The sequence below is a fragment of the Notolabrus celidotus genome, chromosome 1 (assembly GCF_009762535.1).
Source record: "Notolabrus celidotus isolate fNotCel1 chromosome 1, fNotCel1.pri, whole genome shotgun sequence".
NCBI classification, from domain to species: Eukaryota; Metazoa; Chordata; class Actinopteri; order Labriformes; family Labridae; genus Notolabrus; species Notolabrus celidotus.
Window position 1 is genome coordinate 36238429 of NC_048272.1, and position 23545 is coordinate 36261973.

Below are 23545 nucleotides of genomic sequence, written 5' to 3' on the forward strand. Positions count from 1 at the left end.
TTAATTATCCCAGAATTATTAGCAATTATTATGCAGCAAAATAAAACTGCATTTAACTGAACAACAAGGCCATGTTTACTTCCTTGTGTGGCCTTGACATGCTATTGGGATTTTACTATAGAGGTATGTTGTTAAATCAGAAAATCAGAGTCATTTTTTTATTTATTTACAAACATTTTTCACAAAATTCCAAGATAATAAACTGGTTAATTCAGAAAAACAGAGATAATTAAAGCCGCAAGCGGCGATGTGCGGGCCCTCGTTCAAGCACCGCCTGATGTGCGCGACTCCCTGATGTGCACGACCGCCTGATGTAAGCCACCGCCTGATGTGCTGCAGGTGTTGCTGTGCTGCCGAGGCTGAAACTGTGAGCTTACCTGTGCAGTTATAAGCATAGTGTACATTGCAGTACCACCTGTCACCAGTAGGTGCTGCTGTGTCTTGAATTATGTTCTGAAGGATTGTTCATCACAGATCATTATAGAAAGAGTTGGGATCACAAGCATGTTAAAAACATGTTCTGAGAGTAAATACTGCTTGTGTCCATTAGGTGGCGCTATTCATATGACAAACATGTGTATGTATATGAGTTCAGGCTGGGCCCATGAAGAAACACGTCAAATTTGGAAGAGATCGGAGATTGTATGTAAATGTCAGTACCATGTATTTCCTGTGGGTGGCGCTATGGCTGTAGTAGATAAATGAGTCCATAGGTGTGTTGAGGGATGGACCCTGATCATGTGTATGTAAGTTCAAACAAATTGAACACTGTATGAAGGAGCTGTAAGTATTTCCTGTTTCATGGCGAGACATCAGAGTTTGAGGCGTGGCCACGCCCACACCGATTGACTTAGAGAAATTCTGTCTGATAGCTTTTGATCGTCAATGTGTCTGCTTCAAAATGTGCGTGGTTGGGAGTTGATCGGAGCAAAATTGTAGGAGCTATTTACATAAAAACATACTTTAGCGGTTGAAAAAATTTACTCCAAGTTTAGTGAAGTGCCACGCCCACAAAAATTGACGTAGAGAAATTCTGTCTGATATCGTTTGATCGTTAATCTGTCCACTCCAAAATGTGCGTGGTTGGGAGTTGGTGGGACCAAAACTGTAGGAGGAGTTCGAACAAATACATACCCAAAATAAAGGGGTCAAAAACAGAAAAATCAAAATGGCTGACTTCCTGTTGGGATTTCACCACGACGTTAAGAGGATTTTTTGTAGGTCTTGGCATGACACCTTCCCAAAAAAAATTTCATGCATGTATGTTGAACCGTATTATGGGGCTAGCCTTTTCAAATTTCCAACTTCAAGGGGGCGCCGTTTAGCCATTTTGGGGAATTTTTTTTCGGGACCACCAAAATGTCGAAATTTTCGCAAGGCCTGGTGCATGTGCAACGGTTGGGGACTTTTGCACCGCGTTAAGGCAAGCACATTGGGGATTGAAACGGCGGAAGAAAGAAAGAAAGAAATAATAATAATAATTAAAGCCGCAAGCGGCGATGTGCGGGCCCTCGTTCAAGCACCGCCTGACGTGCGCGAGTCCCAGATGTGCACGACCGCCTGATGTAAGCCACCGCCTGATGTGCTGCAGGTGTTGCTGTGCTGCCTAGGCTGAAACTGTGAGCTTACCTGTGCAGTTATCAGCATAGTGTACATTGCAGTACCACCTGTCACCAGTAGGTGCTGCTGTGGCTTGAATTAGTTTCAAAAGGATTGTTCATCACAGATCATTATAGAAAGAGTTGGGATCACAAGCATGTTAAAAACATGTTCTGAGACTAAATACTGTTTGTGTCCATTAGGTGGCGCTATTCATATGACAAACATGTTTATGTATATGAGTTCAGGCTGGGCCCATGATGAAACATGTGAAATTTGGAAGAGATCGGAGATTGTATGTAAATGTCAGTACCATGTATTTCCTGAGGGTGGCGCTATGGCTGTAGTAGATAAATGAGTCCATAGGTGTGTTGAGGGATGGACCCTGATCATGTGTATGTAACTTCAAACAAATTGAACACTGTATGAAGGAGCTATAAGTATTTCCTGTTTCATGGCGAGACATCAGAGTTTGAGGCGTGGCCACGCCCACACCGATTGACTCAGAGAAATTCTGTCTGATGACTTTTGATCGTCAATGTGTCTGCTTCAAAATGTGCGTGGTTGGGAGTTGATCGGAGCAAAATTGTAGGAGCTATTTACATAAATTCATACTTTAGCGGTTGAAAAAATGTACTCCAAGTTTAGTGAAGTGCCACGCCCACAAAAATGGACGTAGAGAAATTCTGTCTGATATCGTTTGATCGTTAATCTGTCCACTCCAGAATGTGCGTGGTTGGGAGTTGGTGGGACCAAAACTGTAGGAGGAGTTCGAACAAATACATACCCAAAATAAAGGGGTCAAAAACAGAAAAATCAAAATGGCCGACTTCCTGTTGGGATTTCACCACGACGTTAAGAGGATTTTTTGTAGATCTTGGCATGACACCTTCCCAAAAAAAATTTCATGCATGCATGTTGAACCGTCGTGAGGGGCTGGCCCTCCGAAATTTTCAAATTCAAGGGGGCGCCGTTGAGCCATTTTGGGGATTTTTTTTTCGGGACCACCAAAATGTCGAAATTTTCGCCAGGCCTGGTGCATGTGCAGCGGTTGGGGACTTTTGCACCGCGTTAAGGCAAGCACATTGGGGTTTGAAACGGCGTAATAAAGAAGAATAATAATAATAATAATCACTCGGGTTACAAGAGGGCCTCGCCGACATTGTCGGTGCTCGGGCCCTAATTAAAGCCGCAAGCGGCGATGTGCGGGCCCTCGTTCAAGCACCGCCTGATGTAAGCCACCGCCTGATGTGCTGCAGGTGTTGCTGTGCTGCCTAGGCTGAAACTGTGAGCTTACCTGTGCAGTTATCAGCATAGTGTACATTGCAGTACCACCTGTCACCAGTAGGTGCTGCTGTGTCTTAATTATGTTCTGAAGGATTGTTCATCACAGATCATTATAGAAAGAGTTGGGATCACAAGCATGTTAAAAACATGTTCTGAGAGTAAATACTGCTTGTGTCCATTAGGTGGCGCTATTCATATGACAAACATGTGTATGTATATGAGTTCAGGCTGGGCCCATGATGAAACATGTCAAATTTGGAAGAGATCGGAGATTGTATGTAAATGTCAGTACCATGTATTTCCTGAGGGTGGCGCTATGGCTGTAGTAGATAAATGAGTCCATAGGTGTGTTGAGGGATGGACCCTGATCATGTGTATGTAAGATCAAACAAATTGAACACTGTATGAAGGAGCTATAAGTATTTCCTGTTTCATGGCGAGACATCAGAGTTTGAGGCGTGGCCACGCCCACACCGATTGACTTAGAGAAATTCTGTCTGATAGCTTTTGATCGTCAATGTGTCTGCTTCAAAATGTGCGTGGTTGGGAGTTGATCGGAGCAAAATTGTAGGAGCTATTTACATAAATACATACTTTAACGGTTGAAAAAATGTACTCCAAGTTTAGCGAAGTGCCACGCCCACAAAAATTGACTTAGAGAAATTCTGTCTGATAGCTTTTGATCGTCAATCTGTCTACTTCAAAATGTGCGTGGTTGGGAGTTGATCGGAGCAAAATTGTAGGAGGGATTTAAACAAATACATACCCAAAATAATGGGGTCAAAAACAGAAAAATCAAAATGGCCGACTTCCTGTTGGGATTTCACCACGACGTTAAGAGGATTTTTTGTAGGTCTTGGCATGACACCTATCCAAAAAAAAGTTTCATGCATGTATGTTGAACCGTATTATGGGGCTAGCCTTTTCAAATTTCCAACTTCAAGGGGGCGCCGTTGAGCCATTTTGGGGAATTTTTTTTCGGGACCCCAAAAATGTCGAAATTTTCGCCAGGCCTGGTGCATGTGCAACGGTTGGGGACTTTTGCACCGCGTTAAGGCAAGCACATTGGGCATTGAAACGGCGGAAGAAAGAAAGAAACAAAGAAAGAATAATAATAATAATAATCACTCGGGTTTCAATAGGGCCTCGCCGACATTGTCGGTGCTCGGGCCCTAACAAGCGGCGATGTGCGGGCCCTCGTTCAAGCACCGCCTGATGTGCGCGACTCCCTGATGTGCACGACCGCCTGATGTAAGCCACCGCCTGATGTGCTGCAGGTGTTGCTGTGCTGCCGAGGCTGAAACTGTGAGCTTACCTGTGCAGTTATCAGCATAGTGTACATTGCAGTACCACCTGTCACCAGTAGGTGCTGCTGTGTCTTTAATTATGTTCTGAAGGATTGTTCATCACAGATCATTATAGAAAGAGTTGTGATCACAAGCATGTTAAAAACATGTTCTGAGAGTAAATACTGCTTGTGTCCATTAGGTGGCGCTATTCATATGACAAACATGTGTATGTATATGAGTTCAGGCTGGGCCCATGATGAAACATGTCAAATTTGGAAGAGATCGGAGATTGTATGTAAATGTTAGTACCATGTATTTCCTGAGGGTGGCGCTATGGCTGTAGTAGATAAATGAGTCCATAGGTGTGTTGAGGGATGGACCCTGATCATGTGTATGTAACTTCAAACAAATTGAACACTGTATGAAGGAGCTATAAGTATTTCCTGTTTCATGGCGAGACATCAGAGTTTGAGGCGTGGCCACGCCCACACCGATTGACTTAGAGAAATTCTGTCTGATAGCTTTTGATCGTCAATGTGTCTGCTTCAAAATGTGCGTGGTTGGGAGTTGATCGGAGCAAAATTGTAGGAGCTATTTACATAAATACATACTTTAGCGGTTGAAAAAATGTACTCCAAGTTTAGCGAAGTGCCACGCCCACAAAAATTGACGTAGAGAAATTCTGTCTGATATCGTTTGATCGTTAATCTGTCCACTCCAAAATGTGCGTGGTTGGGAGTTGGTGGGAGCAAAATTGTAGGAGGAGTTCGAACAAATACATACCCAAAATAAAGGGGTCAAAAACAGAAAACTCAAAATGGCCGACTTCCTGTTGGGATTTCACCACGACGTTAAGAGGGTTTTTTGTAGGTCTTGGCATGACACCTTACCAAAAAAATTTTCATGCATGTATGTTGAACCGTATTATGGGGCTGGCCTTTTCAAATTTTAAACCTAAAGGGGGCGCCATTGAGCCATTTTGGGGATTTTTTTTTCGGGACCCCAAAAATGTCGAAATTTTCGCCAGGCCTGGTGCATGTGCAACAGTTGGGGACTTTTGCACCGCGTTAAGGCAACCAAATTGGGGTTTGAAACGGCGGAAGAAACAATAATAATAATAATTCCTCGGGTTTCAATAGGGCCTTCGCCGCCACTGCGTGTCGGTGCTCGGGCCCTAATTAAAGCCGCAAGCGGCGATGTGCGGGCCCTCGTTCAAGCACCGCCTGACGTGCGCGAGTCCCAGATGTGCACGACCGCCTGATGTAAGCCACCGCCTGATGTGCTGCAGGTGTTGCTGTGCTGCCTAGGCTGAAACTGTGAGCTTACCTGTGCAGTTATCAGCATAGTGTACATTGCAGTACCACCTGTCACCAGTAGGTGCTGCTGTGTCTTTAATTATGTTCTGAAGGATTGTTCATCACAGATCATTATAGAAAGAGTTGGGATCACAAGCATGTTAAAAACATGTTCTGAGAGTAAATACTGCTTGTGTCCATTAGGTGGCGCTATTCATATGACAAACATGTGTATGTATATGAGTTCAGGCTGGGCCCATGATGAAACATGTCAAATTTGGAAGAGATCGGAGATTGTATGTAAATGTCAGTACCATGTATTTCCTGAGGGTGGCGCTATGGCTGTAGTAGATAAATGAGTCCATAGGTGTGTTGAGGGATGGACCCTGATCATGTGTATGTAAGTTCAAACAAATTGAACACTGTATGAAGGAGCTATAAGTATTTCCTGTTTCATGGCGAGACATCAGAGTTTGAGGCGTGGCCACGCCCACACCGATTGACTTAGAGAAATTCTGTCTGATAGCTTTTGATCGTCAATGTGTCTGCTTCAAAATGTGCGTGGTTGGGAGTTGATCGGAGCAAAATTGTAGGAGCTATTTACATAAAAACATACTTTAGCGGTTGAAAAAATGTACTCCAAGTTTAGCGAAGTGCCACGCCCACAAAAATTGACGTAGAGAAATTCTGTCTGATATCGTTTGATCGTTAATCTGTCCACTCCAAAATGTGCGTCGTTGGGAGTTGGTGGGACCAAAACTGTAGGAGGAGTTCAAACAAATACATACCCAAAATAATGGGGTCAAAAACAGAAAAATCAAAATGGCCGACTTCCTGTTGGGATTTCACCACGACGTTAAGAGGATTTTTTGTAGGTCTTGGCATGACACCTTCCCAAAAAAAATTTGATGCATGTATGTTGAACCGTATTATGGGGCTTGCCTTTTGAAATTTTCAACTTCAAGGGGGCGCCGTTTAGCCATTTTTGGGAATTTTTTTTCGGGGCCACAAAAATATCGAATTTTTCACCAGGCCTGGTGCATGTGCAGCGGTTGGGGACTTTTGCACCGCGTTAAGGCAAGCACATTTGACATACAAAATACGGAAGAAAGAAATAATAATTAAAGCCGCAAGCGGCGATGTGCGGGCCCTCGTTCAAGCACCGCCTGATGTGCGCGAGTCCCAGATGTGCACCACCGCCTGATTTAAGCCACCGCCTGATGTGCTGCAGGTGTTGCTGTGCTGCCTAGGCTGAAACTGTGAGCTTACCTGTGCAGTTATCAGCATAGTGTACATTGCAGTACCGCCTGTCACCAGTAGGTGCTGCTGTGTCTTTAATTATGTTCTGATGGATTGTTCATCACAGATCATTATAGAAAGAGTTGGGATCACAAGCATGTTAAAAACAAGTTCTGAGAGTAAATACTGCTTGTGTCCATTAGGTGGCGCTATTCATATGACAAACATGTGTATGTATATGAGTTCAGGCTGGGCCCATGATGAAACATGTCAAATTTGGAAGAGATCGGAGATTGTATGTAAATGTCAGTACCATGTATTTCCTGAGGGTGGCGCTATGGCTGTAGTAGATAAATGAGTCCATAGGTGTGTTGAGGGATGGACCCTGATCATGTGTATGTAAGTTCAAACAAATTGAACACTGTATGAAGGAGCTATCAGTACTTCCTGTTTCATGGCGAGACATCAGAGTTTGAGGCGTGGCCACGCCCACACCGATTGACTTAGAGAAATTCTGTCTGATAGCTTTTGATCGTTAATGTGTCTGCTTCAAAATGTGCGTGGTTGGGAGTTGATCGGAGCAAAATTGTAGGAGCTATTTACATAAATACATACTTTAGCGGTTGAAAAAATGTACTCCAAGTTTAGTGAAGTGCCACGCCCACAAAAATTGACGTAGAGAAATTCTGTCTGATATCGTTTGATCGTTAATCTGTCCACTCCAAAATGTGCGTGGTTAGGAGTTGGTGGGACCAAAACTGTAGGAGGAGTTCGAACAAATACATACCCAAAATAAAGGGGTCAAAAACAGAAAAATCAAAATGGCCGACTTCCTGTTGGGATTTCACCACGACGTTAAGAGGATTTTTTGTAGATCTTAGCATGACACCTTCCCAAAAAAAATTTCATGCATGTATGTTGAACCGTATTATGGGGCTTGCCTTTTCAAATTTCCAACTTCAAGGGGGCGCCGTTGAGCCATTTTGGGGATTTTTTTTTCAGGACCACCAAAATGTCGAATTTTTCACCAGGCCTGGTGCATGTGCAACGGTTGGGGACTTTTGCACCGCGTTGAGGCAAGCACATTTGACATACAAAATACGGAAGAAAGAAAGAAAGAAAGAAAGAATAATAATTAAAGCCGCAAGCGGCGATGTGCGGGCCCTCGTTCAAGCACCGCCTGATGTGCGCGACTCCCAGATGTGCACGACCGCCTGATGTAAGCCACCGCCTGATGTGCTGCAGGTGTTGCTGTGCTGCCTAGGCTGAAACTGTGAGCTTACCTGTGCAGTTATCAGCATAGTGTACATTGCAGTACCACCTGTCACCAGTAGGTGCTGCTGTGTCTTGAATTATGTTCTGAAGGATTGTTCATCACAGATCATTATAGAAAGAGTTGGGATCACAAGCATGTTAAAAACATGTTCTGAGAGTAAATACTGCTTGTGTCCATTAGGTGGCGCTATTCATATGACAAACATGTGTATGTATATGAGTTCAGGCTGGGCCCATGATGAAACATGTCAAATTTGGAAGAGATCGGAGATTGTATGTAAATGTCAGTACCATGTATTTCCTGAGGGTGGCGCTATGGCTGTAGTAGATAAATGAGTCCATAGGTGTGTTGAGGGATGGACCCTGATCATGTGTATGTAACTTCAAACAAATTGAACACTGTATGAAGGAGCTATAAGTATTTCCTGTTTCATGGCGAGACATCAGAGTTTGAGGCGTGGCCACGCCCACACCGATTGACTTAGAGAAATTCTGTCTGATGACTTTTGATCGTCAATGTGTCTGCTTCAAAATGTGCGTGGTTGGGAGTTGATCGGAGCAAAATTGTAGGAGCTATTTACATAAATACATACTTTAGCGGTTGAAAAAATGTACTCCAAGTTTAGCGCGGTGCCACGCCCACAAAAATTGACGTTAGAGAAATTCTGTCTGATATCGTTTGATCGTTAATCTGTCCACTCCAAATGTGCGTGGTTGGGAGTTGGTGGGACCAAAACTGTAGGAGGAGTTCGAACAAATACATACCCAAAATAAAGGGGTCAAAAACAGAAAAATCAAAATGGCCGACTTCCTGTTGGGATTTCACCACGACGTTAAGAGGATTTTTTGTAGGTCTTGGCATGACACCTTCCCAAAAAAAATTTGATGCATGTATGTTGAACCGTATTATGGGGCTAGCCTTTTCAAATTTCCAACTTCAAGGGGGCGCCGTTTAGCCATTTTGGGGATTTTTTTTTCGGGACCACCAAAATGTCGAATTTTTCACCAGACCTGGTGCATGTGCAACAGTTGGGGAGTTTTGCACCGCGTTAAGGCAAGCACATTTGACATACAAAATACGGAAGAAAGAATAATAATAATAATAATAATAAGAATAATCCCTCGGGTTACAAGAGGGCCTTCGCCGACCTTGTCGGTGCTCGGGCCCTAATTAAAGCCGCAAGCGGCGATGTGCGGGCCCTCGTTCAAGCACCGCCTGATGTGCGCGAGTCCCAGATGTGCACCACTGCCTGATTTAAGCCACCGCCTGATGTGCTGCAGGTGTTGCTGTGCTGCCTAGGCTGAAACTGTGAGCTTACCTGTGCAGTTATCAGCATAGTGTACATTGCAGTACCACCTGTCACCAGTAGGTGCTGCTGTGTCTTGAATTATGTTCTGAAGGATTGTTCATCACAGATCATTATAGAAAGAGTTGGGATCACAAGCATGTTAAAAACATGTTCTGAGAGTAAATACTGCTTGTGTCCATTAGGTGGCGCTATTCATATGACAAACATGTGTATGTATATGAGTTCAGGCTGGGCCCATGATGAAACATGTCAAATTTGGAAGAGATCGGAGATTGTATGTAAATGTCAGTACCATGTATTTCCTGAGGGTGGCGCTATGGCTGTAGTAGATAAATGAGTCCATAGGTGTGTTGAGGGATGGACCCTGATCATGTGTATGTAAGATCAAACAAATTGAACACTGTATGAAGGAGCTATAATTATTTCCTGTTTCATGGCGAGACATCAGAGTTTGAGGCGTGGCCACGCCCACACCGATTGACTTAGAGAAATTCTGTCTGATGACTTTTGATCGTCAATGTGTCTGCTTCAAAATGTGCGTGGTTGGGAGTTGATCGGAGCAAAATTGTAGGAGCTATTTACATAAATACATACTTTAGCGGTTGAAAAAATGTACTCCAAGTTTAGCGAAGTGCCACGCCCACAAAAATTGAGTTAGAGAAATTCTGTCTGATATCGTTTGATCGTTAATCTGTCCACTCCAAAATGTGTGTGGTTGGGAGTTGGTGGGACCAAAACTGTAGGAGGAGTTCAAACAAATACATACCCAAAATAATGGGGTAAAAAACAGAAAAATCAAAATGGCCGACTTCCTGTTAGGATTTCACCACGACGTTAAGAGGCTTTTTTGTAGATCTTGGCATGACACCTTACCAAAAAAAATTTCATGCATGCATGTTGAACCGTCGTGAGGGGCTGGCCCTCTGAAATTTTCAAATTCAAGGGGGCGCCGTTTAGCCATTTTGGGGATTTTTTTTTCGGGACCACCAAAATGTCGAAATTTTCGCCAGGCCTGGTGCATGTGCAGCGGTTGGGGACTTTTGCACCGCGTTATGGCAAGCACATTGGGGTTTGAAACGGCGGAAGAAAGAAAGAATAATAATAATAATTAAAGCCGCAAGCGGCGATGTGCGGGCCCTCGTTCAAGCACCGCCTGATGTGCGCGAGTCCCAGATGTGCACGACCGCCTGATGTAAGCCACCGCCTGATGTGCTGCAGGTGTTGCTGTGCTGCCTAGGCTGAAACTGTGAGCTTACCTGTGCAGTTATCAGCATAGTGTACATTGCAGTACCACCTGTCACCAGTAGGTGCTGCTGTGTCTTGAATTATGTTCTGAAGGATTGTTCATCACAGATCATTATAGAAAGAGTTGGGATCACAAGCATGTTAAAAACATGTTCTGAGAGTAAATACTGCTTGTGTCCATTAGGTGGCGCTATTCATATGACAAACATGTGTATGTATATGAGTTCAGGCTGGGCCCATGATGAAACATGTCAAATTTGGAAGAGATCGGAGATTGTATGTAAATGTCAGTACCATGTATTTCCTGAGGGTGGCGCTATGGCTGTAGTAGATAAATGAGTCCATAGGTGTGTTGAGGGATGGACCCTGATCATGTGTATGTAACTTCAAACAAATTGAACACTGTATGAAGGAGCTATAAGTATTTCCTGTTTCATGGCGAGACATCAGAGTTTGAGGCGTGGCCACGCCCACACCGATTGACTTAGAGAAATTCTGTCTGATGACTTTTGATCGTCAATGTGTCTGCTTCAAAATGTGCGTGGTTGGGAGTTGATCGGAGCAAAATTGTAGGAGCTATTTACATAAATACATACTTTAGCGGTTGAAAAAATGTACTCCAAGTTTAGCGAAGTGCCACGCCCACAAAAATTGACGTAGAGAAATTCTGTCTGATATCGTTTGATCGTTAATCTGTCCACTCCAAAATGTGCGTGGTTGGGAGTTGGTGGGACCAAACTGTAGGAGGAGTTCGAACAAATACATACCCAAAATAAAGGGGTCAAAAACAGAAAAATCAAAATGGCCGACTTCCTGTTGGGATTTCACCACGACGTTAAGAGGCTTTTTTGTAGATCTTGGCATGACACCTTACCAAAAAAAATTTCATGCATGCATGTTGAACCGTCGTGAGGGGCTGGCCCTCCGAAATTTTCAAATTCAAGGGGGCGCCGTTTAGCCATTTTGGGGAATTTTTTTTCGGGACCACCAAAATGTCGAAATTTTCACCAGGCCTGGTGCATGTGCAGCGGTTGGGGACTTTTGCACCGCGTTAAGGCAAGCACATTGGGGTTTGAAAAGTCGGGAGAAACAAAAATAATAATAATTAAAGCCGCAAGCGGCGATGTGCGGGCCCTCGTTCAAGCACCGCCTGATGTGCGCGAGTCCCAGATGTGCACCACCGCCTGATTTAAGCCACCGCCTGATGTGCTGCAGGTGTTGCTGTGCTGCCTAGGCTGAAACTGTGAGCTTACCTGTGCAGTTATCAGCATAGTGTACATTGCAGTACCGCCTGTCACCAGTAGGTGCTGCTGTGTCTTTAATTATGTTCTGATGGATTGTTCATCACAGATCATTATAGAAAGAGTTGGGATCACAAGCATGTTAAAAACATGTTCTGAGAGTAAATACTGCTTGTGTCCATTAGGTGGCGCTATTCATATGACAAACATGTGTATGTATATGAGTTCAGGCTGGGCCCATGATGAAACATGTCAAATTTGGAAGAGATCGGAGATTGTATGTAAATGTCAGTACCATGTATTTCCTGAGGGTGGCGCTATGGCTGTAGTAGATAAATGAGTCCATAGGTGTGTTGAGGGATGGACCCTGATCATGTGTATGTAAGATTCAAACAAATTGAACACTGTATGAAGGAGCTATAAGTACTTCCTGTTTCATGGCGAGACATCAGAGTTTGAGGCGTGGCCACGCCCACACCGATTGACTTAGAGAAATTCTGTCTGATGACTTTTGATCGTCAATGTGTCTGCTTCAAAATGTGCGTGGTTGGGAGTTGATCGGAGCAAAATTGTAGGAGCTATTTACATAAATACATACTTTAGCGGTTGAAAAAATGTACTCCAAGTTTAGCGAAGTGCCACGCCCACAAAATTGACGTAGAGAAATTCTGTCTGATATCGTTTGATCGTTAATCTGTCCACTCCAAAATGTGCGTGGTTGGGAGTTGGTGGGACCAAAACTGTAGGAGGAGTTCGAACAAATACATACCCAAAATAAGGGGTCAAAAACAGAAAAATCAAAATGGCCGACTTCCTGTTGGGATTTCACCACGACGTTAAGAGGATTTTTTGTAGATCTTAGCATGACACCTTCCCAAAAAAAATTTCATGCATGTATGTTGAACCGTATTATGGGGCTAGCCTTTTCAAATTTCCAACTTCAAGGGGGCGCCGTTGAGCCATTTTGGGGAATTTTTTTTTCGGGACCACAAAAATGTCGAATTTTCAGCCAGGCCTGGTGCATGTGCAACGGTTGGGGACTTTTGCACCGCGTTAAGGCAAGCACATTGGGGATTGAAAACGGCGTAAAGAAAGAAAGAAAGAATAATAATAAGAATTAAAGCCGCAAGCGGCGATGTGCGGGCCCTCGTCCAAGCACCGCCTGATGTGCGCGAGTCCCAGATGTGCACGACCGCCTGATGTAAGCCACCGCCTGATGTGCTGCAGGTGTTGCTGTGCTGCCGAGGCTGAAACTGTGAGCTTACCTGTGCAGTTATCAGCATAGTGTACATTGCAGTACCGCCTGTCACCAGTAGGTGCTGCTGTGTCTTTAATTATGTTCTGAAGGATTGTTCATCACAGATCATTATAGAAAGAGTTGGGATCACAAGCATGTTAAAAACATGTTCTGAGAGTAAATACTGCTTGTGTCCATTAGGTGGCGCTATTCATATGACAAACATGTGTATGTATATGAGTTCAGGCTGGGCCCATGATGAAACATGTCAAATTTGGAAGAGATCGGAGATTGTATGTAAATGTCAGTACCATGTATTTCCTGTGGGTGGCGCTATGGCTGTAGTAGATAAATGAGTCCATAGGTGTGTTGAGGGATGGACCCTGATCATGTGTATGTAAGTTCAAACAAATTGAACACTGTATGAAGGAGCTATAAGTATTTCCTGTTTCATGGCGAGACATCAGAGTTTGAGGCGTGGCCACGCCCACACCGATTGACTTAGAGAAATTCTGTCTGATGACTTTTGATCGTCAATGTGTCTGCTTCAAAATGTGCGTGGTTGGGAGTTGATCGGAGCAAAATTGTAGGAGCTATTTACATAAATACATACTTTAGCGGTTGAAAAAATGTACTCCAAGTTTAGCGAAGTGCCACGCCCACAAAAATTGAGTTAGAGAAATTCTGTCTGATATCGTTTGATCGTTAATCTGTCCACTCCAAAATGTGCGTGGTTGGGAGTTGGTGGGACCAAAACTGTAGGAGGAGTTCAACAAATACATACCCAAAATAATGGGGTCAAAAACAGAAAAATCAAAATGGCCGACTTCCTGTTGGGATTTCACCACGACGTTAAGAGGCTTTTTTGTAGATCTTGGCATGACACCTTACCAAAAAAAATTTGATGCATGCATGTTGAACCGTCGCGAGGGGCTGGCCCTCTGAAATTTTCAACTTCAAGGGGGCGCCGTTTAGCCATTTTGGGGATTTTTTTTCGGGACCACCAAAATGTCGAATTTCGCCAGGCCTGGTGCATGTGCAGCGGTTGGGGACTTTGCACCGCGTTAATGGCAAGCACATTGGGGTTTGAAAATACGCGAAGAAACAATAATAATAATAAGAATAATTCCTTCGGGTTACAAGAGGGCCTCGCCGACATTGTCGGTGCTCGGGCCCTAATAAGAATAATCCCTCGGGTTACAAGAGGGCCTTCGCCGACATTGTCGGTGCTCGGGCCCTAATAATTAAAGCCGCAAGCGGCGATGTGCGGGCCCTCGTTCAAGCACCGCCTGATGTGCGCGACGTCCCAGATGTGCACTACCGCCTGATTTAAGGCACCGCCTGATGTGCTGCAGGTGTTGCTGTGCTGCCTAGGCTGAAACTGTGAGCTTACCTGTGCAGTTATCAGCATAGTGTACATTGCAGTACCACCTGTCACCAGTAGGTGCTGCTGTGTCTTGAATTATGTTCTGAAGGATTGTTCATCACAGATCATTATAGAAAGAGTTGGGATCACAAGCATGTTAAAAACATGTTCTGAGAGTAAATACTGCTTGTGTCCATTAGGTGGCGCTATTCATATGACAAACATGTGTATGTATATGAGTTCAGGCTGGGCCCATGATGAAACATGTCAAATTTGGAAGAGATCGGAGATTGTATGTAAATGTCAGTACCATGTATTTCCTGAGGGTGGCGCTATGGCTGTAGTAGATAAATGAGTCCATAGGTGTGTTGAGGGATGGACCCTGATCATGTGTATGTAAGTTCAAACAAATTGAACACTGTATGAAGGAGCTATAAGTATTTCCTGTTTCATGGCGAGACATCAGAGTTTGAGGCGTGGCCACGCCCACACCGATTGACTTAGAGAAATTCTGTCTGATGACTTTTGATCGTCAATGTGTCTACTTCAAAATGTGCGTGGTTGGGAGTTGATCGGAGCAAAATTGTAGGAGCTATTTACATAAATACATACTTTAGCGGTTGAAAAATATGTACTCCAAGTTTAGCGAAGTGCCACGCCCACAAAAATTGAGTTAGAGAAATTCTGTCTGATATCGTTTGATCGTTAATCTGTCCACTCCAAAATGTGCGTGGTTGGGAGTTGATCGGAGCAAAATTGTAGGAGGAGTTCGAACAAATACATACCCAAAATAATGGGGTCAAAAACAGAAAAATCAAAATGGCCGACTTCCTGTTGGGATTTCACCACGACGTTAAGAGGCTTTTTTGTAGATCTTGGCATGACACCTTACCAAAAAAAATTTCATGCATGCATGTTGAACCGTCGTGAGGGGCTGGCCCTCCGAAATTTTCAAATTCAAGGGGGCGCCGTTTAGCCATTTTGGGGAATTTTTTTTCGGGACCACCAAAATGTCGAAATTTTCACCAGGCCTGGTGCATGTGCAACAGTTGGGGACTTTTGCACCGCGTTAAGGCAAGCACATTGGGGTTTGAAAAGTCGGGAGAAACAAAAATAATAATAATAATAATCACTAGGGTTTCAATAGGGCCTCGCCGACAATTGTCGGTGCTCGGGCCCTAATAATAATAATCCTTAGGGTTTCAATAGGGCCTCGCCGACAATTGTCGGTGCTCGGGCCCTAATAATCACTCGGGTTTCAATAGGGCCTCGCCGACATTGTCGGTGCTCGGGCCCTAATAATAAGAATAATCCTTAGGGTTTCAATAGGGCCTCGCCGACAATTGTCGGTGCTCGGGCCCTAATAATAATAATCCTTAGGGTTACAAGAGGGCCTCCGCCGCCACTGCGTGTCGGTGCTCGGGCCCTAATTAACTTGCTTATTTTTATATACCCTCCTTTTTTTACTTTTTTTTCCTCATGAACGCAATACGCTTCAGTATAAAAATAATCAAAACTAAGATTAAAAAATACACAAATAAATATAAAATTACCCCCCCCCCCCCCACAAAAAAAAAAAAAGGCATAGGCTTCTATATCTGTATTTACTTATACAGGCACATAACATTACATTTATTCATATCCTGTCCTTGCTTTGAAAGACACCAATCTTTTTTCAAACAGGTTTTCATTTTTATTTATTCTATACGTTACTTTTTTCCATCGAGTAAGAGTACTCTACTGTTTCTAACAACTTGTATACATTTGGAGATTCCATTTTTTTTTACCAGTTTCTTGTGATTTGCTTGAGTGCTGTTATTCTCAATATCCAGAAGAGGTATAACTCCCTTTTTAGTCCTTTGGGACGTAATCCCAGGAGTATATTTTGTTTTCCTACGTTGCGCTTTATACCTAACTTCTGTTCAATTTCACTTAGTACATCTGACAAGTAAGTTTTAATTTCTCTGCTTGTAAAAAATATGTGTGTGATCTGCATTATTTTCCCCACATTCTCTCCAGCAACTGGCACTATTTTGTGCATATATCTTGATATGATGAAATTTCTCTAAACTGACTACACAGATGGTCTCAAACTAGATGCTTTGACAAAGTCAACTCTGTGAAGGAATCCCGAAACACTGCAACCCCGGAGCTGAGGGATTCTGGATTGGACGGCTCCAACTCATCCAGAACACAGCAGCTAGAATCCTGACACATACAAGAAAATATGATCATATCACCCCGGTTCTCAAAAACACTTCACTGGCTCCCCGTTCAATACAGAATCACTTTCAAAATCCTATTATTAGTCCATAAAGCACTCAGTGGTTCAGCTCCCCAGTACATCGCTGACTTGCTCACAGTGTATAACCTGACTAGGATCCTTGGGTCAGCAGGTGGAAGTCTTTTAAATGTACCCAGAGTCAAATCAAAGTCTGGTGAAGGGGCCTTTAGTTACTGTGGTCCATCTTTTTGGAACAAACTGCCTGCTGACCTCAGGTCCATCACAACTGTCTCCACTTTTAAAAAAAGACTCAAAACGTATTTATTTTCTCAAGTGTATGAATGATATAATGACTGTTGTGACTGGATGCATGTGCAGCAATAATTGCTGTTTATTTGATGTTTGATGTTGGGTGTATCTATTGTTTTTCTGTTTTTATTTATTCTATTTGGAAAAATGTTTTTATGTTTTTAATTCTCTGTATAAAGCACATTGAACTTAGGTTTAATGAAATGTGCTTTATAAATAAAATTGCTATTGCTTTTGCTATTCTGTTGAGTGACTCTGTGATTAGATGAATGTCTAACAGCCTGAGGATGGTCCAGGATTTCCATGAATCATGCATATCAATTCAGCTCTCTCAGGTTATTAGCAGAGATGAGTCACTACTCATACAATGGAGTGTAATGCATCTGCACGCGCTTCCCGTATGTGTTTTTGCTCATTAGCGGTTTGCCATGGTGAGGGAGCCAGTTAAGCAGCATCGCTAAGGCTCTGAGGATTAAACATGGAACAGCGTCTTCTGCTACATGTCCTCTCATCACACAGGCAGCACCGTGCCCACTCACATAACAAGTGTTTGTACTTATAACAAGAGCTCTTTGAAGCGTGTGTTTTTATTGAACAAGGTCTCACCTACAGTTCTCTAATGTTTGAGGAAGCTTTCATCTTCATCCTTCTCTTCCCTTCTCTTTCAGGGGTGTGGGTTGTATCCTGTTTGAGATGGCAACAGGTCGTCCCATGTTCCCTGGTGCCACGGTGAAGGAGGAGCTACACTTAATCTTTAGGCTCATTGGTGAGTTAACTGTATACAATGATGATATCCTGAAAGCCTTAAATCAAGTAAAATATAAAGTTAAAAGAAGATATGTGACCATAGACTTCCACATTTCTGTCTTCCAGGCACTCCGACAGAAGAGAGTTGGCCGGGGATTAGCAGCAATGAGGAGTTCAAGACTTATCTCTTTCCTCAATACAGACCTCAAGGTCTCCTCAACCATGTGCCCAGGTAACAACAATAATAAGATCTTTATTATTTTATCAGATCATCAGGAACAATCATCATTTAACCAAAAAATAAATAAAAAAACAAGCCTTGTATACTGTAGCTTTAATCTCTGCAGTGAATCTGAATGTCAGATACTTCAGCTTTCACATTCCTCCTGATGATGCCTCACATGTTACAGTCTTTTCCTCATTCTACGTCCTCTTCAGGACTCCGTCCTTCTGTTCAGACACTCCTAACAACTTTGTTCATGCCGGTTGTTCATCCAAGCGTATACACATTGTACATTTTTTGTCATTGGTGGTAGATGAAAGTAATGAAGACATACCTTCATGAATTGTGTTTCTGTTGGTGTGGCTGAGGCTTGATTTCCCCCTCTGTCTTTGTGCAGTTTTCTTGGGCCCAATCTCAATGTCCTCCCTGAGCCCTGAACCCTGAGCCCTTCTTGACTTAATCAACGTCACCTGGAAAGTATTTAAGGGCAGGAGGCTGTAAGGGCTCAAACTCTAGAACTGTGAATGGGACAGCACTTTGCCACTTCTCACGTAACCTGCATGAAGTCATGTAGCTCACCTTAACAGAATTAGGAATTTTTATTGCACAATTGTGACTTTCCTCAAATTCAAGGCACTTCAGAGACGGACTGACCGTCATGTTGATCCAGGCTCTCACCATACAGACTGCTTAACCACAAACTTTAAAATATATAAACTACACTGTATATACACATATATGTGAAAATACATAGATTTAGGTTGATTAAGGCTGTTTTATACTTCATACCAGGGACGTCAAACTCATTTCAGTTCAGGGGCCACATACAGCCCAAGTTGATCTGAAGTGGGCCGGACCAGTAAAATCACAACATAATAACCTATAAACAACGACAACTCAAAATTTTCCCTTTGTAAATTCTGAAAATGTTCACATTTAATGAACCATCTTTCTACAAAAACAGCTGTTGAATTATGCAAACAGCAAGTAATCTATTTCCTCACTTTCAGAAAAAAAGTCCCGGTAAAACAAAAGCGCTGTTCAGTTGCGCTCCCTCAGCGCTATGATTTTATGCGACCCTTAGAGGACAAATTTGAAATAGTAGTTACTTTTATTGAAAAATTGCAGTTAATGTCTTCTCTGTCATTTTTTCACTTTGCAAAGTCGTTACGCAGGCCGGATTGAAACCTTTGGCGGGCCGGTTTTGGCCCGCGGGCCGCATGTTTGACACCCCTGCTTTATACTTACAGGCTAACTTTTCTATAACGCAACATTGGTTGCACCCTCCTGCTTCTTGTTTACTGTCACACTTTTTTATTTCATGTTTTGGCAGGGTTTTTTTCTTCCATGCTTACAGGCTTCCCCCGGGAATCCCATGTTTCACGTCACAATGCTATGAACTATGGGTAACTCCCTTCCACTAAAGGCTGGCTGTTTTCAAAACGGCCTGCTACATACTACATACTAAATACAAACGCAGTATTCATACTGCGTTTGAATTTAGTATGTAGTATGACTGTTCTGTTCATTCTGTGCTGCAGTACACTGGGCCAGACGTCACTGAATTTCTGGTTTCGGAAAGCGGAAGTAAACAATGACCAAGCTGATAGAGGAACTGCTTCTTTAGCATCCACTTATGATTTAAAAAGATAGGAAGTGGTTTATATGGAATCAAATAATTCCCCCTGTCAAAAAAGAAGAACAAAGAAAAAACGGATGAGCGCTCTACATTATGGGAAACAGTATGCGAGGCAGACTTGTCCGATGCATAAGGTGAAATTTTCCCGATTCAGTACGACATCCGGGGAGTTTTGGCATACTGCAGATTTTGCTCTTGTCTGTGAGAGATCCCTCACGCACTTGAAGATTTGACAGTGGGACAGCCCTTAGCCCTCACAGACTTAGTAGGAACGCCGCTCCTCAAAGTCAGTGAGTGTGTGAGTGTGGACATTGAGATTGTCTTGGTGCTTTGAGAACAGACTGATGTTTAGGTGTAATGTTTGCTCGTTAACATGGGAACAAAAGCTAGTAAAGACAAAATGCAAAGTCTAACTGAGCCTCATGGAAACGTCAGTCCTGATTGTTTAATTTTTGACTTGATGATGGTGCCATGTTGTAAATAATATTACTGTTGAAGTTATAAATGTGAAACCAAAGGAAAGCTCCGGGTTTTGTTTCACTGCTGACCTCAGTCTGCCCTCTTTCGAACACATAAGTGGTTTGTTTTAGAAGTGAGGATTTGTGGATTATGTTATTAGGACTAAATCAATGATTGTTATGAAACACCATTTGGCATAAACAGAAGCTGTTGCAGTCCTGGCACCAGTAACTGGCTAGACGTTAGGTTTTTAGTGGCTGATCCAGACAGTCAAACTTGGTTTTTTTCCAGCTTTTTAATACAACAACAGATTCACATTGGATTGTTTAATATGTACATGCAAAAAAAAAAAATAATAATTATATATGTTTATATACTGGCTACTTCAATGAATCAGTCCAAATTAATTGATTATGAACATTGTGACACACCCGTGCCCGTGGCGTAAGTGCAGTAAATTATTTACACAATTAGCAAAGTGATTGATGCAAAAATCACTTAGCCTCACAAACTATTCAATTTTATAGCTCAGACACAGTCTGAGGACTCAGTCAGTTATTACTGTGAGACACAGTCAGTAATATAGTGACATCATGCTTTTATTTTTCTAGTTTATCAGATAGAAGTGTACATAGTGTGTATATATCTGTAATAGTTGCCATATTTTGTTTTATTTTTACTTTATTTCATTTTATTTTATTTTATCTTATTATATTTTACCCTTGTCATTGCTATTATTATTGTTATTTTACTTTTTTTTAACTGTATTAGAACATTGTTGTATTCCCCTGTCCTGTGTTGTAAGCTGTTGTAACAAAAGAATTTCCCCAACGGGAGACATAAAGTATATCTTATCTTATCTTAGATTATTGTAATGCACCTTTAACAGGTATCAGTCAGAGCTCCCTCCACAGACTCCAGCTGGTTCAAAATGCTGCTGCTTATATTTTAACAGGCACAACCAAGTACCAACACATCACTCCTGTGCTTGCCAGCTCACAATTGGTTACCGTTTTTCATTGTGTTGATTTTAAGATTTTATTAATTACTTTAAATTTTGAATGGACTTGCTCCAAATTATTTAAGTGATCTTTTGACCCCATATGTGCCTGGGCGGGCTCTCAGATCAATGGATGCAGCTTTTTCAGTCAGAGCTCCATGACTGTTAAACTCTCTGCCATTACTAATAAGTCAGTCTACAACAGAACCCTTAAATCATGGCTGTTTTCCTGCCTTCTGATGTCCTGTTTGTCACATCTGTCCTGTTTTCTTTCCTTTTTGTTTTTCTGCATTTTTGTTGTGAAGCACTTTGTTGCTTTGTTAAGAAAAGCGCAATTTAAATAAAAGTGTATTATTATTATTATTATTATTATTATTATTATTATTATTATTATTATTATTATTATTATTATTATTATTATCATCATGGGAGTGGCATCAGCACCACAGACAGCACTACACATCAAACAGCCTCGATAACAGGGACCGCTCAGAAGGCGTCAATCTGCTCCCTCACATGTCCGTTACTCGACGCTGGCACACATTCACTGAGGATCCAATATATTAATCATAATGGGATAGAAGTCTTTTCACAGAACTTTTCGGGGGGAAAAAAATTATTTACACAGATGTGATACAACATGATGGTGACCTACATAAACTCAGGGTCTGGGGCTCAGGCTGGGACTGGGATTTCTCCTGGGAGGGTCCAACCTACTGGATTCCTGGACGCCAGGTGTGGCCTGTTTACTCACAGAGCATGCAGACTGATGGAAGGGTTAAGTCTCTCGTAACAGTCCCAGGCTGAGAGTTTAACTTGTCTGAAAATACCAGACTACATATATAAAATACATGAAAGAACAGCTTTATAGTCTCCAAACAAAGATGCTTTTCAGGCAGTCAGTCCCATATTATGTAACACTTAGATTGAAGGTCCTTAAACTGACATTTTTTTTAACAACATAAAAAGGTGCAGATTTAGGAATAAAAATCTGGTAGGCGTTTTTACATTACAACATTATTTGAAGACATTATCAATCAATCGCTCAATCTTTATTTGTATAGTGCCAAATCACAACAATTGTGATCTCAAGACGCTTTTACAAACATAGGAGGTCTAGACCACTCTGTGTCCAAATATGAACAGAGACCCAACACCAAGACAGGATAAGACTCAAGGCTGATTATACTTCTGCGTCGAATCGACGGCGTCGCCTACGCCAGGGGTCTGCTAAGTTCCTGTACCTACGAAGAGGCCTACGCATGTAGCTGACATGCACCTCCTCCAAAATGTAACTACGCGTAGAGTCGACGCAGACCGCAAGCCCTGTGATTGGTCCGCTCGGCAGCACTGTTTTTTCCGCATTTACAGCACTGCCGGGATCCCGGACATCAGCCACACATCGTCAGTGTATTTCATCTCCTCCTCTCTATTCTTCATGTAATCATGTCTGTATGATAAACAGCAACAGCTGTAGATTAACATAACACGCTCTGAATCTCTGTGAGAATTGCTGCACAACCATAGACTGTATAAAATATGGACGTAGTATCCGTGACGTCACCCATCTGTTCCTGAGAGCTGTTTTGAAGCAAATCAATGGCAGCAGCCATATTAGTAATGCGGAACTCAACTAGGCAGAGTGTGACGTAGTGTGAGCCTCTTAGCCAATGGCTGTGTGTTCCCGACAGGGAGTCACGTCAGTCATATCCTTATTTGGGCAAAACTCGTAATCTTAATATCTTCTGAACCGTCACGTTAGAAAAAAATTCACCCCCCGTACAGTGTGTGCCATTAGAGAGATTAGCTTTGTAGGGCCAAGCCGTTTTTTGAACCAGGCTGTAAACATGTTTATTAATGCTAAAAAGATTGTCTTTTTCCCATTCATATCTATGTGGTTTCCGGTGTTTCTGCAACCAGCCTCGAGCGGATTTTCGATGTATTGCAGTTTATAGCACTTCCGCATTGGCTTCATCGTTTGAGACCGGAGTTTGCCGCTTGTGCACAACACAGAAACATTGACGCAGAAGTATGTGGTGCTCATGTCCGTGTCAGCCCCTGCTGCATAGGGCTGACGCAGAAGTATAAATCAGCCTTCAGTCTAACCCCACCTTAATCCATCATGAGCCTTGCACCTCGTAGTATTTAGCTAGTTACAGCGGCAAGGAAAAACTTCCTTTTAACAGGCAGAAACCTTGAGCAAAATCGGACTCATGTTAGAAAGCCATCTGCCTTGACATTGTTGGGTCTACATTAAAATATTATACATTTAATAATGGAGCCACATTCCGGCTTCGCTGCCTTTTAATTTATTATTTAAGTACTGAAATGTAACCAGTGTTCTACATTTGTACCTTGTGTTGTTTTGCAACCACATTTTGTTGTATCACATGTTTAAATTTAAATATGTTGTGAGCTCAGGACCTATTTCTGCGCCTGGGGAACATAATGATGTACTGTGTTACATACTCTTAGAGTGAGTTAAGTCTCTGTTAAGACTTTTCCTAAGGACAAACTCTCTGTGTTTTTATTTGCCAATAAAAACACAGAGAGAATGTAAC

At 42.5% G+C, this 23545-nt stretch overlaps 1 protein-coding gene across 1 annotated transcript in view; it reads left to right on the forward strand.

Moving 5' to 3' along the window:
* Nucleotides 1-23545, forward strand: part of cdk18 (cyclin dependent kinase 18) — a 99056-nt gene that overhangs the window by 65563 nt on the left and 9948 nt on the right. The window contains exons 11-12 of the mRNA XM_034698380.1: nt 17585-17682; nt 17790-17895. Of these exons, the coding sequence (XP_034554271.1) occupies nt 17585-17682; nt 17790-17895 (204 nt within the window). The remainder of the gene's footprint in view (nt 1-17584; nt 17683-17789; nt 17896-23545) is intronic.